Source organism: Pseudochaenichthys georgianus, chromosome 6 (assembly GCF_902827115.2).
Source record: "Pseudochaenichthys georgianus chromosome 6, fPseGeo1.2, whole genome shotgun sequence".
NCBI lineage: Eukaryota > Metazoa > Chordata > Actinopteri > Perciformes > Channichthyidae > Pseudochaenichthys > Pseudochaenichthys georgianus.
In genome coordinates this window covers 38,616,918-38,636,622 of record NC_047508.1, presented here as the reverse complement: position 1 = coordinate 38,636,622, position 19,705 = coordinate 38,616,918, and the positions used below count along the sequence as shown (strand labels likewise).

At 40.6% G+C, this 19,705-nt stretch overlaps 1 protein-coding gene across 7 annotated transcripts in view; it reads left to right on the top strand.

Annotated features, from left to right (window-relative positions):
* Window positions 1–19,705, top strand: part of LOC117447559 (AP-3 complex subunit beta-2) — a 64,681-nt gene that overhangs the window by 16,168 nt on the left and 28,808 nt on the right. For all 7 annotated transcript variants that reach the window (XM_034084298.2, XM_034084295.2, XM_034084297.2 and 4 more), the window contains exons 2-16: window positions 2,541–2,616; window positions 3,024–3,098; window positions 3,345–3,440; window positions 4,540–4,700; window positions 5,410–5,476; window positions 6,128–6,310; window positions 7,659–7,847; window positions 10,636–10,733; window positions 12,750–12,804; window positions 12,912–12,983; window positions 13,784–13,846; window positions 14,311–14,443; window positions 15,556–15,665; window positions 18,142–18,318; window positions 19,084–19,270. In XM_034084298.2, the coding sequence (XP_033940189.1) occupies window positions 2,541–2,616; window positions 3,024–3,098; window positions 3,345–3,440; window positions 4,540–4,700; window positions 5,410–5,476; window positions 6,128–6,310; window positions 7,659–7,847; window positions 10,636–10,733; window positions 12,750–12,804; window positions 12,912–12,983; window positions 13,784–13,846; window positions 14,311–14,443; window positions 15,556–15,665; window positions 18,142–18,318; window positions 19,084–19,270 (1,742 nt within the window). The remainder of the gene's footprint in view (window positions 1–2,540; window positions 2,617–3,023; window positions 3,099–3,344; window positions 3,441–4,539; window positions 4,701–5,409; window positions 5,477–6,127; window positions 6,311–7,658; window positions 7,848–10,635; window positions 10,734–12,749; window positions 12,805–12,911; window positions 12,984–13,783; window positions 13,847–14,310; window positions 14,444–15,555; window positions 15,666–18,141; window positions 18,319–19,083; window positions 19,271–19,705) is intronic.

Below are 19,705 nucleotides of genomic sequence, written 5' to 3'. Positions count from 1 at the left end.
ATGGATGGACGGGTGGATGGATGGATGGGTGGATGGGTGGATGGGTGGATGGATGGGTGGATGGATGGATGGATGGACGGGTGGATGGATGGATGGATGGATGGATGGATGGGTGGATGGGTGGATGGATGGATGGGTGGATGGGTGGATGGATGGACGGGTGGATGGATGGATGGGTGGACGGGTGGATGGATGGATGGGTGGATGGGTGGATGGATGGACGGGTGGATGGATGGATGGGTGGATGGGTGGATGGGTGGATGGATGGGTGGATGGATGGATGGATGGACGGGTGGATGGATGGATGGATGGATGGGTGGATGGGTGGATGGATGGATGGGTGGATGGGTGGATGGATGGATGGGTGGATGGGTGGATGGATGGACGGGTGGATGGGTGGATGGATGGACGGGTGGATGGGTGGATGGATGGGTGGATGGATGGATGGATGGGTGGATGGGTGGATGGATGGGTGGATGGGTGGATGGATGGATGGGTGGATGGGTGGATGGATGGATGGGTGTTCTCATACCAACAATTGAATGTGTAATAACAAATAGGACATGTTGCATTATCCTAATTATAACTCATTATTTCTAAAGGTTTTCTTGCTCTAGAAAAGGAGCAGTGGTTCCTCCTGTTGTGTTACATGGTGCAGGTCAGATGTGAAGGGTCAGTGTTTGGACATGTGATTATGTGGCGTCTCTCCAGCTGCTCTGATCTGTCCGCTCTGCTGCTGTGTGCAGGTTCCTCCTGGCAGCTTCTGTGGAAACTCTCGGTGTTGTTTTAGTGTTTCTGTGTGGCAGCAGGGTGGAGGGGGAGATCCTCTAAAAGCATCCCTCTGTGAGCTCTGGTCTGATCCCAGTGGCTCTGACAGGGGGGAGTCGCATGTTAACTGGGTCACAGAAACTCATAGTGTATGTGGAAGGAAAAGCAGGCTGTTGTCCTAAAAAAAAACGTTTTGAATGTAGGAGATATCTTTTTAGATTTTTAAAAATTCATGTTCATTAGGGTTGGGAATCATTGCGGTTTTGACATAAAGAAATACTTTTTTCTGATTTCTTACTTTCATCACCTCAGAAAAAGTAAAAAGAACGTACTGTACAAATCGCTGAAGTTACTATCGTACATATAAACCGACCACCTTTGGGGTCTGCACTGATTCTCTCTGTGTATTTTTACTGCAACATCGGTAATTAAAGTTGAAAAGTCTCAAAAATGCTACAACTACTGTCACAAACTAGATGAATGTGAAGTATTTTGTTAAAGGAGGATGACAGCGTAATTAAGGAGCACTATTGGAGTGACTTTGATGGTTATTGGACTCAGGATTAATTCATTCTTCTGTATGAAGAAATGAAAGGACGGCGCAAGTGGAAACAATTCACAAAGGGATTCAACCGTTTAAACACATGCTCAAAGTAAGCCGGATTTTGCCGATGTGTTTATGTGGATTCAAAAGTCATACATAATCTACAAAATGGAGGAGACCGATCTGATCGGAGCAACTGTGACAAATAATCCAACTGAAACCGGCATGGACAATGACTATGTTTTAAAAATGCGCTTATCCAGAAAAGCCTGGTTTGGACACTTTACGGGCAGAAGAAACATTTCCATTAAAGAAAGAATTATACATTTCTGTCTTTGTATGCCTTTATTATACTAACTTGAATTTTTATTCTAATTAATCAATTATTTTTTATATTTTATTGTAATGTAGAGACAAGGCATTTAGTGACAATCATGTATTGCTTTACATTTCTATGTAACAAAAAAAAAAAAAAGTCTAAATATGAGATTTGGCCTCAAATCATCTGAGGCCTGGCGCCCCCCCGGTTGGGAACCACTGATTTAGAAGATGAAGAGACTTCTCATTCTCCACGTACCAAAAGGGTTGGAGAGCAGTTTGTTCAAGATGTTGAAGGTCTCTGATAAGACTTGGATGGAGCAGAACCAAAATGTGTGTAAGATCGTAATGAAGGATTAATGTAACAACACAATACCACAGGTAGTTGATCAGTGAGAACGACAGATTGAAAAAGTGACAAATGACGATTTAGGTGACGTTTTCCAACTACTTGTTTTGCCCAATGATATTCACAATATTTATATTTTATTAAAAAATCCTCAGAGGAACAAGAAACTGTTTTACAATCGTGCTTGATTACATGTTTTTATTTTCTGGTGATCGATTGATCAGTTCAGCGCTCCGCTCCTGCAGTTGTTGGTTATCGAGTTATATGAACAATAAAGAAGTGAGCCTGTATGATAATATTAGACGTCTTTGATCATCTTTTTGAGAAGTAAACATGTTTTAGGGATTGTGTCACTTTACACCCCTCTTTTTATGAGCTGCCGTTTCAAAGCTTTTCCATATTTGGCGAGCTGGATTTCTCTCTTCAAAGAGAATAATTTCTGGGTCACGCTTGCCGACTTTGAGACATGGTGAGCGTCGAATGGAACCCAAACAGGTCCTTGTTTCTTGCTTTGAGGTCACTCAGTTCCCCCTGCAGCTTAAACATGTGTTCCTCCCTCAGACACGACGACCTGAAGGAGATGTTGGACAGCAACAAAGACTCGCTGAAGCTGGAGGCGATGAAGCGCATCGTGGCTGTGAGTATACATAATGTTTACTCTGGGAATTCTCCACGGCCCGCTAAGTTATGAGAAAACAAACGCCATATGTACGAGTCGACGTGCATCATTTACAAATCATTCAGACAAACACACGAAGCTTGTCGTGTGTATCAAACTTGATTTTATACATTTGAAGGATAAGAATGCTTTAATAGGATCTGCAGATTGAAATACCGTGGTCAGAGAAGTGCGCAGTCAGCTGTTAAATATTCATAACTCATCATCTGAAGCTCCACACCCATGTCCTCATTCATCCTCTCTGCAGGACGGGGACGATAACAAGGGAAGGAGGAGCCTGCCAGAATAAAATAAAACATTTTCTTTTGCAAATTAATGAAAAATGTAAATCCTCACTGCTGCTTTTGTCTTGCTCTTCTCTGCAGATGATCGCACGTGGAAAAAATGCATCTGATCTCTTCCCTGCTGTGGTGAAAAATGTGGCCTGTAAAAACATTGAGGTTTGTGGAAAAGGCTTTAATGCATTTGTTGTTTTTCTTCGGCTTGTGTTGTTTTCATCTGGTAGAGAAGTTGCTTTCTGCACTGCTTCCTCTTGCTTGTAATTTGAGAATCGTCTTATCACATCTTTCAAAGCCCTGTGGGTTTTGGCCTCAACCAAAATGGCAATTTCCACCCTCTCCTTTTACTGAGGTTTTTATCACTTTGCTTCATTTTACTAATCTACATAATTCGGTTTGTTTCTGCAGGTGAAGAAGCTGGTGTATGTTTACTTGGTGCGTTACGCCGAGGAGCAGCAGGACCTCGCTCTGCTCTCCATCTCCACCTTCCAGAGGGGGTTAAAGGTACGGCAGCTTTCATACGAGACAAACACTTCAACACAAAGAAAAAAATTGGGTTGCAATGTTATGATGTGAATCAGAAAGTATAGGTGTCCGTTTGATTTCTAGCTGTACCGCTTTGGATCAGACTGAAACATCTCAACAAATATACGACATATTGCCATAAAATTGTGTACGTTCATGTTTTCCAAAATATCAGTCTAACTGAAATGAGTGATCCCTGATTGTTGACCACCATGAGGTTGACATATTATATTTTAAGTGTAATATCTTATTTACAATTCATTCAAATATTTTCACTTGGAAATTTGTTCCCTGAAGGATCAATTAGAAATAACTGATCCCTTAACTTTTCATTTAGTGCCATCATCAGGATTAACATTTGAACTGGTCAAATGTGTTTAATGACCAAATACATTTCTCAAATGTTAGCATGCTAACAGGCTAAACTAAGAACATTCGGTACCACTTTACAATAAGACTACCCTTATAAAGGGTTTATGAATAGTTTGTAGTTCATTTATTAATTAGGTTGTGAACACTTTATAAATCGTTAATAAGCTTTTATAAGACATGAGATAAACAGGGCGACTGTGACCGGTTGCTTGCCAAATAGTGAGCCCACATTTATCTGTACTGCTAAGCCTTCTATTGGCTACTTAGCTTATATTGGCTATATTGGCTACTTAGCTTACCTCGTCTTCTTCATCAGCCAGCATCCTTGGTATCTGTTGCTCACTGAGTTGATTCTCGCTAAGTAGTCAATATAAGGCTTAGTCATCTTGCCAAATAGTGAGCCTGTGTTGATGTATGAAAACTATGTTAGAACTGGTTTATAAAAGGTTCTTAATGATTAATAAAGTGTTTACACTAATTCATAACCTAATTATAAACCCTTTATGAATCCTTTATAAGGGTAGTCTTATTGTAAAGTGGCACCGAACATTCTGCCTGCTAGTCTTTAGCATGTTAGTGTTGTCACTGTGAGCAGTTGACCTCAAAGCTCACATGTGCTAAACACCGACTAACTGTGCTGTCGACTCCTAACCAAATGAACCTTGTCATGGCTTTAATATTGTTTCTGAACTCTTTTCTTTTGCAGGATCCGAACCAGCTGATCCGAGCCAGCGCTCTGCGAGTCCTCTCCAGCATCCGAGTCACGATCATCGTCCCCATCATGATGCTGGCCATCAAAGAGGCTGCCTCTGATATGTCTCCGTACGTCAGGAAGACGGCCGCTCACGCAATCCCCAAACTCTACAGGTGACAGCATGAGACTTGTTCAGTACTCAGACCCCTGTTCTTTACAGTGTGGCGAACTAAGATTATTTCACTTATTAATATTTATTACATGAGGCCTCTTTAATTACAGATATTACGGCTTGAAAACAGGTTTTTATATTTAACATTTAAAGAAGCAATTACCGTACTTTTCGGACTATAAAGCGCACCTGCATATAAGCCGCAGCAGCTAAATTGTCCGTCTGTCTTGCTCTCGTTCTGTCTCTCGGTTCCACTTTGACTTTGGCGCGCTACCTGTCTCACTCTTTTCCGGCCTCCAGCTTTTCCTGCTGGAGCCCGCCGCTTAAAGGTGGCGGGCGCGGACCGGTCATAGAGCCCATAGAGTTAAAGGTGGTTAATTTTACCTGTAAAATCCATAGATTTAGGAGGTTCCCTAGTGGCCGTTAGCTGTACACAAAAAATGGGGGAAAAAGTCGCGGCTTATAGTCCAAAAAGTACGGTATACATTTTTAAGTTAGACATCAGTGTTTAAGGCCACAGCACGAGTCATAGTCTTCAGTTTGAGAACCACGAGGCTAAAATGTTGTGACTTTGAAAATGAAAGCCTTTCATGGCAGAAAAGTTACTCCTATTGCTCCGTATTATTTAAACTATCATTTCTTTAAGAACAATTCCTCTCTCTGTTGCTTCTCTTGTTTTATGCATAGTTGTTTGTCTTCTCTGTCCACAGTTTGGATCCAGAGCAGAAGGACCAGCTGATCGAAGTCATAGAGAAACTCCTCGCTGACAAAACCACGGTGAGTTTTCACACCACAGATCCAGGATTGTATCTGTATTTCTTTTGACACATGCAAATAGAAGTTTGAGGAAGTGCACAACATATCAGTAGCAGCTAACTAGCTAAATGTTTTTGGTTGCATCATTTGTTCAACCAGTCTCCCTCTGGCAGGCTTTGCATTCACTTTTGCAATTTGATCAAAAATGTAGTCCCTATTTACAGATTTAGTTTAACTGCAAGTATTATAAATATAATTACCATCATTACAAAACACTCACTGCTACTGTATATAACTTGTGCAATATTATTATTATTATTGATAACGTGCTATGATAACGTGCAATTACGTTTTTTTTGCACGACTAAATACTGGTCATATTTACATTAATGATGTGAGCGTCCATGTTTCATGTTTCCTGTAGATATCTAGTTGCTCTTTTTAGTGTACAGTTTTACTATTATGCTGGCACAACAATTTCCTTCGGGATGAATAAAGTCTTATCTTAATATAATATTTATTAAACCTCAAATACATTATTTATGTAACAAATAAACTATAATAATAAAAAAATGCATTAGCTGTTTTTGTGCCTCAGTACTCCTCCTGTGCAGCATGTTCTGTCCTGACATTCAACAACATTTTTGGTAACCCCCCCCCCCGTGTGCTCAGCTGGTGGCGGGGAGCGTTGTCATGGCGTTTGAGGAGGTTTGTCCCGAACGCATCGAGCTGATCCACAAGAACTACAGGAAGCTGTGCAACCTGCTGATCGACGTGGAGGAGTGGGGGCAGGTGGTCATCATCAACATGCTGACCCGCTACGCCAGGACCCAGTTCCTCAACCCCAACATGAACGTGAGTTCGAGACACAGAGAGAATCAGTGCAGACCCCAAAGGTGGTCGGTTTATATGTACGATAGTAACTTCAGCGATTTGTACAGTACGTTGTTTTGACTTTTTCTGAGGTGATGAAACTCACGTCAGACTTATTAGCTTGCCACTGAAATGTGTAAATCAGCAACTAAAGTAATTACGATCAATTATTTTCATTCAAGATTTATTTTCTATTTGATTGGGAAGTACATTTGTTTATAAAATGCAAGAAAATATAAAAATATTTCCAACTTCTTAAATTTGTTGTGACTAACAATAGAAAACCTTAGACATATTTTATTTATGGTGAAAAAAATACAGAAAATGTTTTTGATATGTTTGCCTGATAATTGCCCTAAAAGACGTGAATATAAAGCACATTTTAAAACAACCTATGCTTACCGACATGCGATACAGACCATAGTAGGAAGCTAACACATTTATTACAAAATACAAATAACCGTGGCATATATCATGCAAAAACTCAAAGGTAAATTGACTAATTTGCATAGAAACAGGATTATTGTGCACAATTTTTATTTTGTTGGATGGATTATATTCTTACGGTTATGCCATTGTTAATGTGTAAAGACACACTTCTCTGCTAAACCATAACTGTTTATATTCTTGTTTTGTATTAAATTTATGAATTTGTGTTTGTATGAATGTGTGTATGTACATATGTGTATATATATATAAATATATAGAGACCATTCTCCTAACTTGCCTGTATATATTATATGAATGATTATATAATTTATTCAAGGTTAAAGTATACATTGATATTGTATGTTAACATATATTAAGATGTAAAAAGAAAAAAAAAAATGTAAAAAAAGGGAGAAGGGGTCAGATTAACTTCTTCCGACCCCTTTTCGGACGTGTAATTAGCTAAAGTGTTGTTGTTTATTGTTATCAGACAATGATACTACAGATTATTCAATTATTAATTAAATATTTCGTTTTGTTATTGCATTCATTTGTATAGTACTGTGCTTTGCCAACTTTGGGATTTTGAGTCAACCTAATTTCTCACAATATGCATCAACCAAGACATGTTTTCATACCACTACAAACATTATCATTTTAGTCATTTCCAATGCATGTGCTGTAGAACCCATTTTGCACCATATGTCGGTCTAACACGAGGATGTCTAATGATGCTCCACATAAACAGTGTCGCTGCCTTTAAACAAATACATTCAAAAGCAAACCGCCATCTGGTGTTTGTTTTTTTGAAGCGGCCAATAAGTATTTTCCATGCAACAGAGATTCTGTCTGGGTCTGTTTGTCCCTCAAACACTCGGTTTAATCCCCTCTGCCTCTGCAGGAGTCCTTTCTGGAGGAGGGAAGCGACAAGACCTTCTACGGCTCGGATGAAGACTCGGATGAGGAAGAGGAGGACAAAGACAAGAAGGCGGAGGCTCCCATGGTCAAGAGGAAGCCGTACGTGATGGATCCAGATCACCGGCTGCTGCTGCGAAACACCAAGCCGCTGCTGCAGAGCCGCAACGCAGCCGTAAGGCACTCTGAAACACACACCCCCACACTAACAGTAACTCTCCACTTGAGCCAGTTGCCATGGCAGAAATCATAATGGCTTTCTCTCCAACACTTTTGAGTAGTTGAGGTCTTCAGATGCACGACCTTGGTTTGCGCTAACAAGCAGCTGTAGTGCCTTCGAGCAGCTACTCAGATCCGACCTCTCCTTGTGGAGCGTCGATAATCTCCCAAAGGAAATTAATAAAGCAATCCACTACATTAGAGCTGCTGTGGTCGTCTTGGAAAAGCCTGTTTTGATCAATGTCAGATTTTAGGAAACTCCCCGGTCACACATTATCCTGCCTTTGTTCGATTCAAGGCATTTCAAGTTCCTCATATTGCATGTTGTTTAGCAGAGTGCTCTATAAAAGGCATTTCAAGTTCCTCATATTGCATGTTGTTTAGCAGCGTGCTCTATAATTGTAATTGGTTTTTCCTTATCCCTTATTACTTTTAAATATTTTATGAGCCTTTTTTAAGTTGTATTTTATTTTACAAGAGAAGAGGCATTGGAAGTAAGCATCTACTCTTACTACCTAAAGGTGTTATCGATAACATTCATTCACAGGACGCTAAACAGTTGCGGAATTTTTTGTACACCCCTAATAAAAGGAGAGAAATAATCACGAGAGTGGAAGCAACAACCTTACTCAAGTGCATTTACAAAAATACAACACTTTCAAATAAATATATTGCCTACAAAAGGCTTGTTGAGACTACAAGTCTGTTTTTAAGAGACTTCTCTCTAATGTTAGTGTGACAACAACATAGCTGAAACATCACAAAGTTAATTAAACACAACATTACATGTCTAACAAGTGACATGTAATGTAATGTAATGATAGATCACACAATAATTAGCATAATGTGCACATGCTTACACACAAAATGGCAGAAAAGAATGCATACAGACAAAAGCAATCGATCTCCGGATCCCAGATCAAGACTATCTCTAAAGCGTGTTTCAGCTCTTTGTGGATCTGTCCGGTCCACAAATTCACTGTTCTGGTTCCCCCTCACTGCTCTAATAGTGGCAGGCAGCTGTTCTCAGTGAAACATCCGTGAAGCCAGCAACACTAAGTGCTCAGCACCAAACAACACACAGACAGTTAGCAACAACATGGCGAACCTAATGAAGCATTAAACAGCTAAAGGGCCGGAGTCCAGGAGTTAGAGGGACCTAAACAAAAGAAAGAAAGCAAATTATTGAGTTTCATCCACCAGGTAGACATGACTCCAAATGAGTTCTATTGTTGCTCCATCATTTCCAGATGTGTAAATAAGTGGAATTAAGAGTTTGCAGGGTCAGTTTAAACGGATATATGTCAATGTTGTGTTAAAAACTTTGTCAAAGTGACCATGAAAAAAGGTATCTCAAAGCTCCTCAAAAGCTGATCTATTTTTAGATCAAAAGTGACATAAAGCTGATATGAACTTTGCAGCTGCCCTTAGTGTCTTTCACCTCCTTGTTTTGATGATATGGCAACAGGTTCACTGTATTCTCATCACTCCTGTCAGTGTTTCATCTGTTTTCATCTAAAAAGCTGAAATGAACTCCTTAAAGAGACAGATACGTCCCTGAGGAGGCCGGAAGCAGGGTTAAACGATCATGTTGAACATTCATGAAGTAGCCAGAAACACGATTGATGATTGAGTTTAGTATGCAGACCGAGAAACCCTCCCCCTGAGTGCCAGATCATTTCTTGAACTTTAAATCAAAAATGTTCTTCTTCCATTTAGCTGTAACACAGGGGTGTCAAACTCAAGGCCCGGGGGCCAAATCCGGCCCGCGACTTCATTTAACGTGGCCCCACAAGAGCTCTGAAAGAATATAATACGTTTATTATACAGTTACATGCTGATTCACAGAAGCATGTTGCCCATAAACTACATGTCCCACAATGCATCTCAAATATGAATGTTGTTCAGAATTTGACTTTTTTGCTTCAAAATGTCATTTTTTTTTACATTTTCACATTTATTCCAGAATTTGGCTTTTTAAAAAAAATCATTTTCTGACATTCTCACTGAAGAGACTTCCAATTATTTGTCCTAGACACCTGCTTTCAGACGTAGTTAATTATTAAGTTATTACCTATCCCATAATAATCCAATGCAGAGGAAATATTGTAATATAACACATACATTTATTTAAATGAAAACTCATCTCTTTCGACTCCACTTTGAGCGATAGAACTATTAACAAAGCACTTATATACTAATAAAGGACTGGCTTATCTAAAGCCAGTTGAGCAGCACTTGAAATGTTTTCGCTCTATGAAACCTAATGTACTTATATGATTCTGTTTTCCTCAAGTTTGTATTTTGTTGGTCGAACGCACTTATTGTAAGTCGCTTTGGATAAAAGCGTCAGCTAAATGCAATGTAATATATTAAATATTTATATATGTATTTTTATATAGTCTTAAAGTTACAACCGGCCCTTTGAGTGCAACCATAATGCTGATGTGGCCCGCGATGACATTGAGTTTGACACAGCTGCAAGAAAGAGGGCAACACAGTATTTGATGTAGTTCTTTCATGCACATCCAACACATTGGCAGAATAAATCACATTTCATCTGCACGGTGGCAAACTGCAGCGAGAGACAGTGATGGTAATGGACTGTTGCTTTGGAACTGAATGAATTGTAACAACAGGAGTAAATATTGAACGCCCAGATGGATGACATAGTACATGGGTTAGTTACACTGTATTTTATATTGTGCAATTGTTTTACCCTCCTTTTGTTTTCCCTGCATCAGGTGGTGATGGCTGTTGCTCAGCTGTATTTCCATCTGGCTCCTAAAGCGGAGATCGGGGTGATCGCCAAGGCCCTGGTCCGTCTGCTGAGGAGCCACAGGTGAGCTGACCATCTGAAATTAATTCTCTATTCAAATTGCAATGCTGCCTATTAAAGCATCAGGCCTGTTAGAACATTAAAAACTGTGAAATTAAAGGTGGGGAATTTTGGAGAAACCAGCTCGAGTGCGCTAGAATTAAAAAAATACACAGCCGGAAGAAATCTGCCACTTCCTACAGAGCCCCTCCTCCAACACACACGAACGCGCACATGACCAATGAGGGCACGAGATAAGTTTGTGCAGAGATGGAAGGCTGACAGGCAGGTAGGCCATCCAGTTACTTTAGCCGGGCCGGCTCAGATGATTGGTCGTGCTTCTTACAGCGCCACGGCTTCCACAGATGACATTTTTTTATGTATTTATTGTCAAAGAATTTAATATATTCATTAATTGCTATCGGGATGTTAAGAGCATTCCGTGGAATATAACACAAAGTGTATCTCGAGCCGGTTTCTCAAACTTACCTACCCGACCTAGGCGACCTTTAAGGCAGCGGCATGAGCCATCTGTCAACATTATAGTGGCTGAGAATGGAGCTAAGGTGGAAAACAGTACTGCCGAAATTAGTCCTATATCTGGGAAATGAGTTAGCTTTAATTAATGTTTTGTTTCTTTCTGTCATCTGGCTTTTCCAATGGGTTTTATGTTTGATTTCTGAACAAAAATCTACGGTTAACACAAGCTAAAGAACTGTTTGCTTCTGACATAAAATACAACAGATACACATATCAATAAAAAAAAGGGCAATGGCTAATAAAAGATGAATTAACATAATATTTGGGATCCTACATTGTACAATGAATTGGCTTAATTAGACTACAGATGTTGTCAGGGAACAATAAAAGCCATCATGCTAAAAACAAGAAACCCATTTACTCAGTGGTGATGACGTTGAAGTCCTGCGCTTGTTGTATAGTTAGCATTATGTTAGCTTATAGCAGCGATTGCTTTTATGCTTCAAAATCCTACACGTGGTGTTCAACTATTGTGAAGTGTATCCTCCGACCGGAATCCTAAAAGGTTCTCTTATTTCTGACATAATTCAAAGAAATAAGCCCTTTCCGCTTGTTGTCAAAGAAACCAACGCGATGCTAACTTCCTGTTTGATTAGCTAAATACGTCACCCTGCACACTCAGCTGCGTTTATGAAACTCAGCTGAAGGTGCTAGGAGAACACTATAAAGACCATCAGCAAAGTGGAAAATAGTATGAGAACAGGAGAACAAAATGACAAGTGAGGGTAGTAAAATAAATCTGCTCTGGCCTGAAGCGAGGAGTGAAATTAAACAGGGAGCTGGGTGCGTCTGAGGTAAACATGGAGGCATAACGCATGAGGAGCGATGGCCTCTGGGCTGTAAGTCCTCACACTGCCTCATTGAGCGGGGGTCCTGTGGCTGAGCGGCTGTAATGGGATCATCACTCAGAGCCGCCGAACAGCCTCTCTGTCGCACACCACCGTATGTTTGTTAACACTTTATTATTCATACAGAGCCTCAGCGCTAATCACAAACACACTGGTTAATTACCCTGAGACATAATGCACACACGTTTAACAAGAATGCTGCTTAAGAGTTTAAATGTTATATTGGTCTTGCTTTATTAGACAATCTACAAACATACCCGAGTGCAGATGTGATGTGCATTAAGATCATTAGGTTAGATGCACATATTAGTAACACATATTACTTCCATAGTTTTATCTTAATCTGAGGAATAGGATTACAAAGATTCAGAAACCATGTTGATTTGGTTTTCTTTAGATGTTACCGGATGCCTTTTGCAGCTGGGAGAAATGTCACATTAAATAGATCTATGATAATGTTATCGCAATGTCAGTATGACCTGCTGCAATTTTCTACATTATATTATTATGTAATATCCATTGTTGTGAAGAGCTGTGGACCTCTCATGGCCACAGGATTTCTCCGGTCGATAAAAACAGGGATTTTATAATTGTTTTCACCACAGTTTGTAACCTTATCATTAATGTCTTGTGTTGATGTCTCTCCTTACAGTGAGGTCCAGTACGTTGTTCTTCAGAATGTGGCGACAATGTCGATTAAGAGGAGGGTGAGCGACACCTGCTGCTGTCTTTTGGTTGTGTGTGAAATCTAAAACCAAATGCTGCAGATTCACTGAATTACATTTTCCTCTCTTCTCTCCATCGTGTGCTACAGGGGATGTTTGAGCCGTACCTGAAGAGTTTCTACATCCGCTCTACAGACCCAACGCAGATTAAAATCCTTAAGGTTATTTTCTATTCTATTTCCCTGCTGTCCCTTTTTTCGTAGTGCTGAAATAATGGAAGACTATTCATCCTTAACCTGAGGCATGGTACAGGGTGTCCACGGCGCGGGGTCTTAAAAAGTATTACTGTAAACGTTGATAAATCAATTTAGTGAAAATTAAGGCTATTAAAAAGTATTAAACGGCATTTTCCAAGGTATTACATTTTGTAGCTTGTTTTCAATAAGTATATAAATTATCCAAACAGGTTGTATTCTACAGTCTGCCTGAATGTAATCAATGCCGGTTGCTAAGCAACATCGTTATAGGGAAATGCAAGTCTGCGTCCAAATGGTTGGAAGATAAGGAGGAAGGACAATCAATACTGTATATAGTCAATGTGAGGTAAAGTGTGTCGCCAAGGTAACCGGTTAAAACTCAAAGTGGCGATGAGGTCTTAAAATGTATGGGAAGGGTCTTAAAAAAGGTCTTAAAAGGAATTACATTTGACTTCAGGATTCCTGCATATACCCTGAGGTAGTATAACAAAGTATATCCTCAATCATTGTAAACCCACTCACACAGAGTCATAAAAACAACTCGTGCCAAATCAACTCCCAGGAATACGAATGAAGCTGCTTGAAAAATGTCTACATCAATCTGATGAAAGGATTGTTTAAAAATGAAAGTGCAGTTTTCTGGCACAGGTTTTAAGAAGTAACCAACAATGTAAAAGTGATGCAGTAATTGCAAGTAAGCCCAGTTTTGTATTCCTCTTTAAATTAAGTTTAAATAAAACGTTTTTCTCTGTTTGTCTTTGCAGCTGGAGGTTCTCACCAATCTGGCGAATGAGACGAACATTTCCACGATCCTCCGAGAGTTTCAGGTAGAGTCATGATGCTTTGTGAAGAACGGACACAAATAGATAAAGCAGAATCAGGTTTATTGCCAAGTAGGTTCACAGAAGTAATTTGTATTTCCATGCATATATAAGCACTGTAGGAGAAATGAAGTTGTAAAAATAGCTACTATGAAATCTACGGTAAAAAAAAAAAACTATTATAAAATTAAAAGTAAAAAAAATAATATTACAAGAAATATAAATGTACAAAAGAAAGTAATCAGTAATCATGGTAATGTGCAACGTTTACAGTATGGATATATAATAGTATAAGGACTGACTCTCAAGATGTGCTTTCATGCAACACCTATATAAGATAAGATGAAGCTTAATGAAGCCTTTAGGGAATTCAGCAGCATCTGTGGGAGTTAAGAGTGATGCTTCACTGAGGAGGGATAAGCCACTCTCTGTATTTTACACTTTACTAAGTGAATACTTCTCTCTGGCAGACGTACATTAAGAGCATGGATAAAGACTTTGTGGCCGCCACGATCCAGGCCATCGGCCGCTGCGCCACAAACATCGGGGAGGTGAGGGACACGTGTCTGAACGGCCTGGTGCAGCTGCTGTCCAACAGAGACGGTGAGTCCTTCTGCGTCACACTCTGCACTACAGGCTTTCAATTATATACTGTATACATATATATATATATATATATATATATATATAATGTATATAGAGTAGGAGGGATTCATTGTTGTGGCTAGTATCAGATACTGGGTCAATAGGATCATTTAATCAAGCTTGTTCATTTACATTTGAAAATTAGATTGAATTGAACACAACTGTATATCTCCATGAAGGCAATATATGAGATATAATTATCGAGTTTTAAAGGTCCCATGTCATGGCCATTTCTACTGATCATAATTCCATTGTTGAGGTCGACTAGAATAAATGTATATTGTGCAATTTTCCAAACTCACATTGGTTTCTCATACAGCATCTCTGTATATTATGTGTATTCACTCTCTGTCCTAAACGGCTTGTTGGAGCTCCTGCCCCCCCCTCCCTGTGAGCCCAGTGGCCGTCTGCGAGACAGCGAGACACAGTGAAACCCAGCCTGAAACACACACACACACACACACACCCGCAGCCTGGCTGGGAGTTTGTGTGTGTGCCCAGGCTGAGTTCTGCGGTGTCTCACTGTCTCGCCGACCCCACACCAGTGAGCCAGCTCACAGTGTCCCGCTCCTCGCAGCAGCGAGCCTTGCAACGTCCTGCTGTGTGTGTGTGTGTGTGTGTGTGTGTGTGTGTGTGTGTGTGTGTGTGTGTGTGTGTGTGTGTGTGTGTGTGTGTGTGTGTGTGTGTGTGTGTGTGTGTGTGTGTGTGTGTGTGTGTGTGTGTGTGTGTGTGTGTGTGTGTGTGTGTGTGTGTGTGTGTGTGTGTGTGTGTGTGTGTGTGTGTGTGTGTGTGTGTGTGTGTGTGTGTGTGTGTGTGTGTGTGTGTGTGTGTGTGTGTGTGTGTGTGTGTGTGTGTGTGTGTGTGTGTGTGTGTGTGTGTGTGTGTGTGTGTGTGTGTGTGTGTGTGTGTGTGTGGCCGTGGAGCCTCTGACAGGTGAACGTTTTTTATTTACCGACCCTTTACCTACAGTAATGTTATTTTAAAAAAAGTTGAGTATCCCTGATCGAGGATGAAATGAGGAAAACATAATGTTTATTTGATGATATATGGCTGTTCCTCCTGTCGTGCAGAGTTGGTGGTAGCAGAGTCGGTGGTGGTGATTAAGAAGCTGCTGCAGATGCAACCGGAGAAACACAGCGACATCATAAAGCACATGGCCAAACTCACTGACAACATCCAGGTGAGAAACTGCTGTCATTAATGGCTATAAAACATCACAGCGAAAGGAACACTAATTGTTTTAGAGTTGCTGTGAAAACAGGTCTGCCAAATAAACTTGTGTCCGTTTTTTCCTGACAAAAGAGAAACAACCATTTCACAACCATCTAAGGCGGTGTTTACAGGAGAACGAAACGGGTTGTATCTGCTACTTTTCTCTCGCGTATAGCCCGTTCGGTCACACGAGGCCGTAACGGAAACGCGGAAACGGACCCCGCAAACGATAACGGTTCCCACGGTGGATAGAGCTGCAAACGGAACGCTCTGGGGGGGCAAACGGCTCCGTGTGTACGTCCTATACCATCATTTCCTGATAACGATGAAGCCATAGCCCCGCCTCCCCCCACCTCTGCTGCTCACTGCTGAAGCATGGTCAGTACCTACTGTCAGTAGCTACTGACCATGCTACAGATGTTAGTGCAACATCTACAGCTCCTCTACCACAACCATCAGCAACAAGTGGACATGGAGAATTACATGAACTACATGTTGCTACATCCACCGCGGAGAATAAACAGAAGGGCAACCATGGCAACCATGCTCGGGGATCTTCTTCGCTGCTTTTGGTGTATTTTGTGGCAGAAATACAGCGCCACTTACAGGCCTGGCATATGTACTACAGCGTCTCCAGTGCTTTCGAGCGGTCTCGTGCGGAAGTACAGCGCCACTTACAGGCCCGGCATATGTACTACAGCGTCTCCAGTAGGGCTGTGCATCTTCACTGGTCTCACGATTCGATTCGATTACGATTATCCTGTCTTCGATTCGGTTCGATATCCCGGTGCATCCCGGTGCATCTCGATTCATACCAATGCGTTGCATCCTCAATTTTCTATATTACTGCACATGGCTTATTTTTCATCAATGCATACATGCAGTCAATACATATGAACTCTCTTTTTATTATTTAGAAAGTGCTTCAGAAATCAATAACATAAATGTCTTGACATTAATTTATAAACCAAAATAAATGAATTGTATAGGTCTAGCCTCCGTGTGTGAAGTTGTTCCATCCTCAAAAACAAAAAGCTAATGCTTCTGCAGTCTAGCTGCAGCTTCTAGCCACGGCCTTCTGTTAAGAAAGGACACTGAATGTCCTGAATGAGGCATCACACACAGGACGTGAGTCTGAACACAGCAGACAACAGGAGTATTTACAACAGCATATACAAACTAAAATACTGCATGTGGGTGCACACTTACATTCTCTGTTTTACTGTTACATAAATCCAATGAATGAAAGATAAAATTAGCTTCATTATATCTCAGTGATTAAGTGAATAATAAAGTTTCTATCGGGTCACTATAAGCATGTCACTCATTATTTTCAGGGAGGGGGCGGGGCTTGGAGGAACGGAGAGGAGACGGTGATCGCGGAAGCTTTTTTCCTCCTGCCTTCACAAACTTTACACACGTATATATCATCTGAAAATTGCTAGAGGACATTCATACTCTGCAATCCAAGACTTAATTAAATCCACCAAAAACCTGACATGATTGTAACGCGATTATTTTTGAAAAACATAAATCCCTGTCTGTGTCTCTGAGCCGCAGCAACACGGAGTGATTCAGAGCGGGTCCTTCTGCTGTGGGTTCTGGACTGGTGTTCTTGTGTTGGTGGATAAAGCAGACTGCTCCGTGTTCGGTGTTGCTGTGCCGCTGTCACGTATGTTCCCTGATCTCTGCGTCACCGACCGATTTGATATTAAAGTGACAGAAAAAACGTTATAGTAAAGCCGCGGCCGGAAAATCAGGAAGCAACGTTACTACTCTATAACCGATTATCTTCCGTCACTGCATCGAGACCGAATCGTCCACGTCCGCATCGCAATGCATCGTAGAAACGATTATTTTCAACACCCCTAGTCTCCAGTGGTCTCGTGTGAACGGACACGTTAAATGAGCCGAATGCGTGTGAACGGAATACTTTTTTGATAACGAATTTGGTCCGTTTGCGCTCCCGTGTAAATGGAGTCTAATTTAACTTCAATTTAACTTCAGGTGCCGATGGTTTAACTGACAAAAGCCAATTGTAGCGGCAAAAACTCCCCATGAGTTATGCCGCTGAGAGGCTAAAAGTTCCTCTTTGCTTCGTTCCATATAAGAGTCCGTTGTCATTTATAGTCCATGGTGTTTAATAAAGACAAAAGAACAAACAATATCCAACTCCAGACCTCATGGTCAACAGAAAGTATCGGAGCCATTCTCCCTCTCCTCTACGTCATATCCCAAAACCGGCATCCAACAGGTGACCTACAGTAAATACCAACAAAAAACACCCACGTGACAATTGCCGGAAGTGATAAACAATAAGAATCAAACGTGATGCAAACAGAAATGAAGATAATACCATAATAGAAATAATAAGCAATGGCAAAACAAGCATTTTGGCTCCTACACCAATCACAACCATGTATTTAATCTGTGGTTGTTCTCAGGTGCCGATGGCGCGGGCCAGCATCCTGTGGCTAATCGGAGAATACTGCGAGCACGTTCCCAAGATCGCTCCGGATGTCCTGAGGAAGATGGCCAAGTCGTTCACCAACGAAGAAGACATTGTCAAGCTGCAAATCATCAATTTGGCCGCCAAGCTTTATCTCACCAACTCCAAACAGGTGTGGTTCTGGACATTTGCATTTCCACACGTATATCTTTTTACCTTTTAATGCTATTTTATTTCTACTTCAGAAATATTTAGATTTTTTATTTCTGGTGTCTTAATTTCTCTCATGTACATTGCCTTGTTTTTTATGCTGCTGTAAAGCAAACATTTCCCAAATTGGGATACCTACCTACCTACCTACCTACCTACCTACCTACCTACCTACCTACCTGCAGTTGGGTAGAAGTTTAATTAAGCAGATAAATGCAAATTATAGCTTTTTAAGTTAGTTCAACTTAAAACAGCATCAACAATACTTTTTAACTTTTGCACATGAAATTAAGCCCAACTATAAGTTAAATCGGGTAAGAGTTTGTAATGACAGCATGTATTTTCTGATTACCATTGCTATTTGAGTTTTCTCTGTGGTGAATTTAAAAATATACATCCACATTTGAAGCATTTGGTCTTAACCCTAAATCTAATTTTTATTTTTTTTGGTCACTTATTTTTACGTAAAAAGTGAAAGATATTTAGCATGGTGCTGTTTTTTTCTCCGAGAAAGTGTTATGCCTTTTGATAATCGTACTACTTATTCAGTCTGCCTTCAGTTTGAACATTTAACTGTATTGCTTTCCAAAGGTTTGCTGATATGAATGAACAAAAAGTACGATACAAATTGTACTTCAATACAGCACTCAAACACAACCAGACACACGCACACTCTTAGAAATGGTGAATATAATTGTGTGTAATGTCCTTCATTATCTTTCCTCAGACCAAACTGTTGACGCAGTACGTCCTCAACTTGGCCAAGTACGACCAGAACTACGATATCCGTGATCGGGCACGCTTCATTCGTCAGCTCATCGTGCCGACCGAGAAGAGCGGAGCGCTCAGCAAGTACGCTAAGAAACTCTTCCTCGCCATCAAACCTGCTCCGGTCCTCGAGTCTCCATTCAAAGGTATACTGAATATGTTTTTACCTTGTTTATGATCTTTTATGTTCAGTTTTCCTAACACTAAGTACATCTTTTGAAATGGTCACCATGGCCTTAAACACTTCAGGAGTTAGTAAAAGACATGATGACATCTTCTAAGATGTGTGATCAACCCTTTCTGAGGATGTCCATCTCAAAAGAACTTCCATGTTCTGTATCTGCTTGGAAATCATTGAACAAAGACAATTCAGAACTTGCCAGAGAATCGTCCCGTTTTAATGTTTTCTTCAGGATCAACACGATCCAGTGTAGCTGATTCGATATCATTTAATGATACATATTTAGCAAAATGCAGCCACCAGCTAAAATACTGACTCCCCTGCGACATTGTACGTTCTATTAACCCTCCTGTTGTCTTCGGGTCAAATCTGACCGATTTACTGCTTTCATCAATCATAA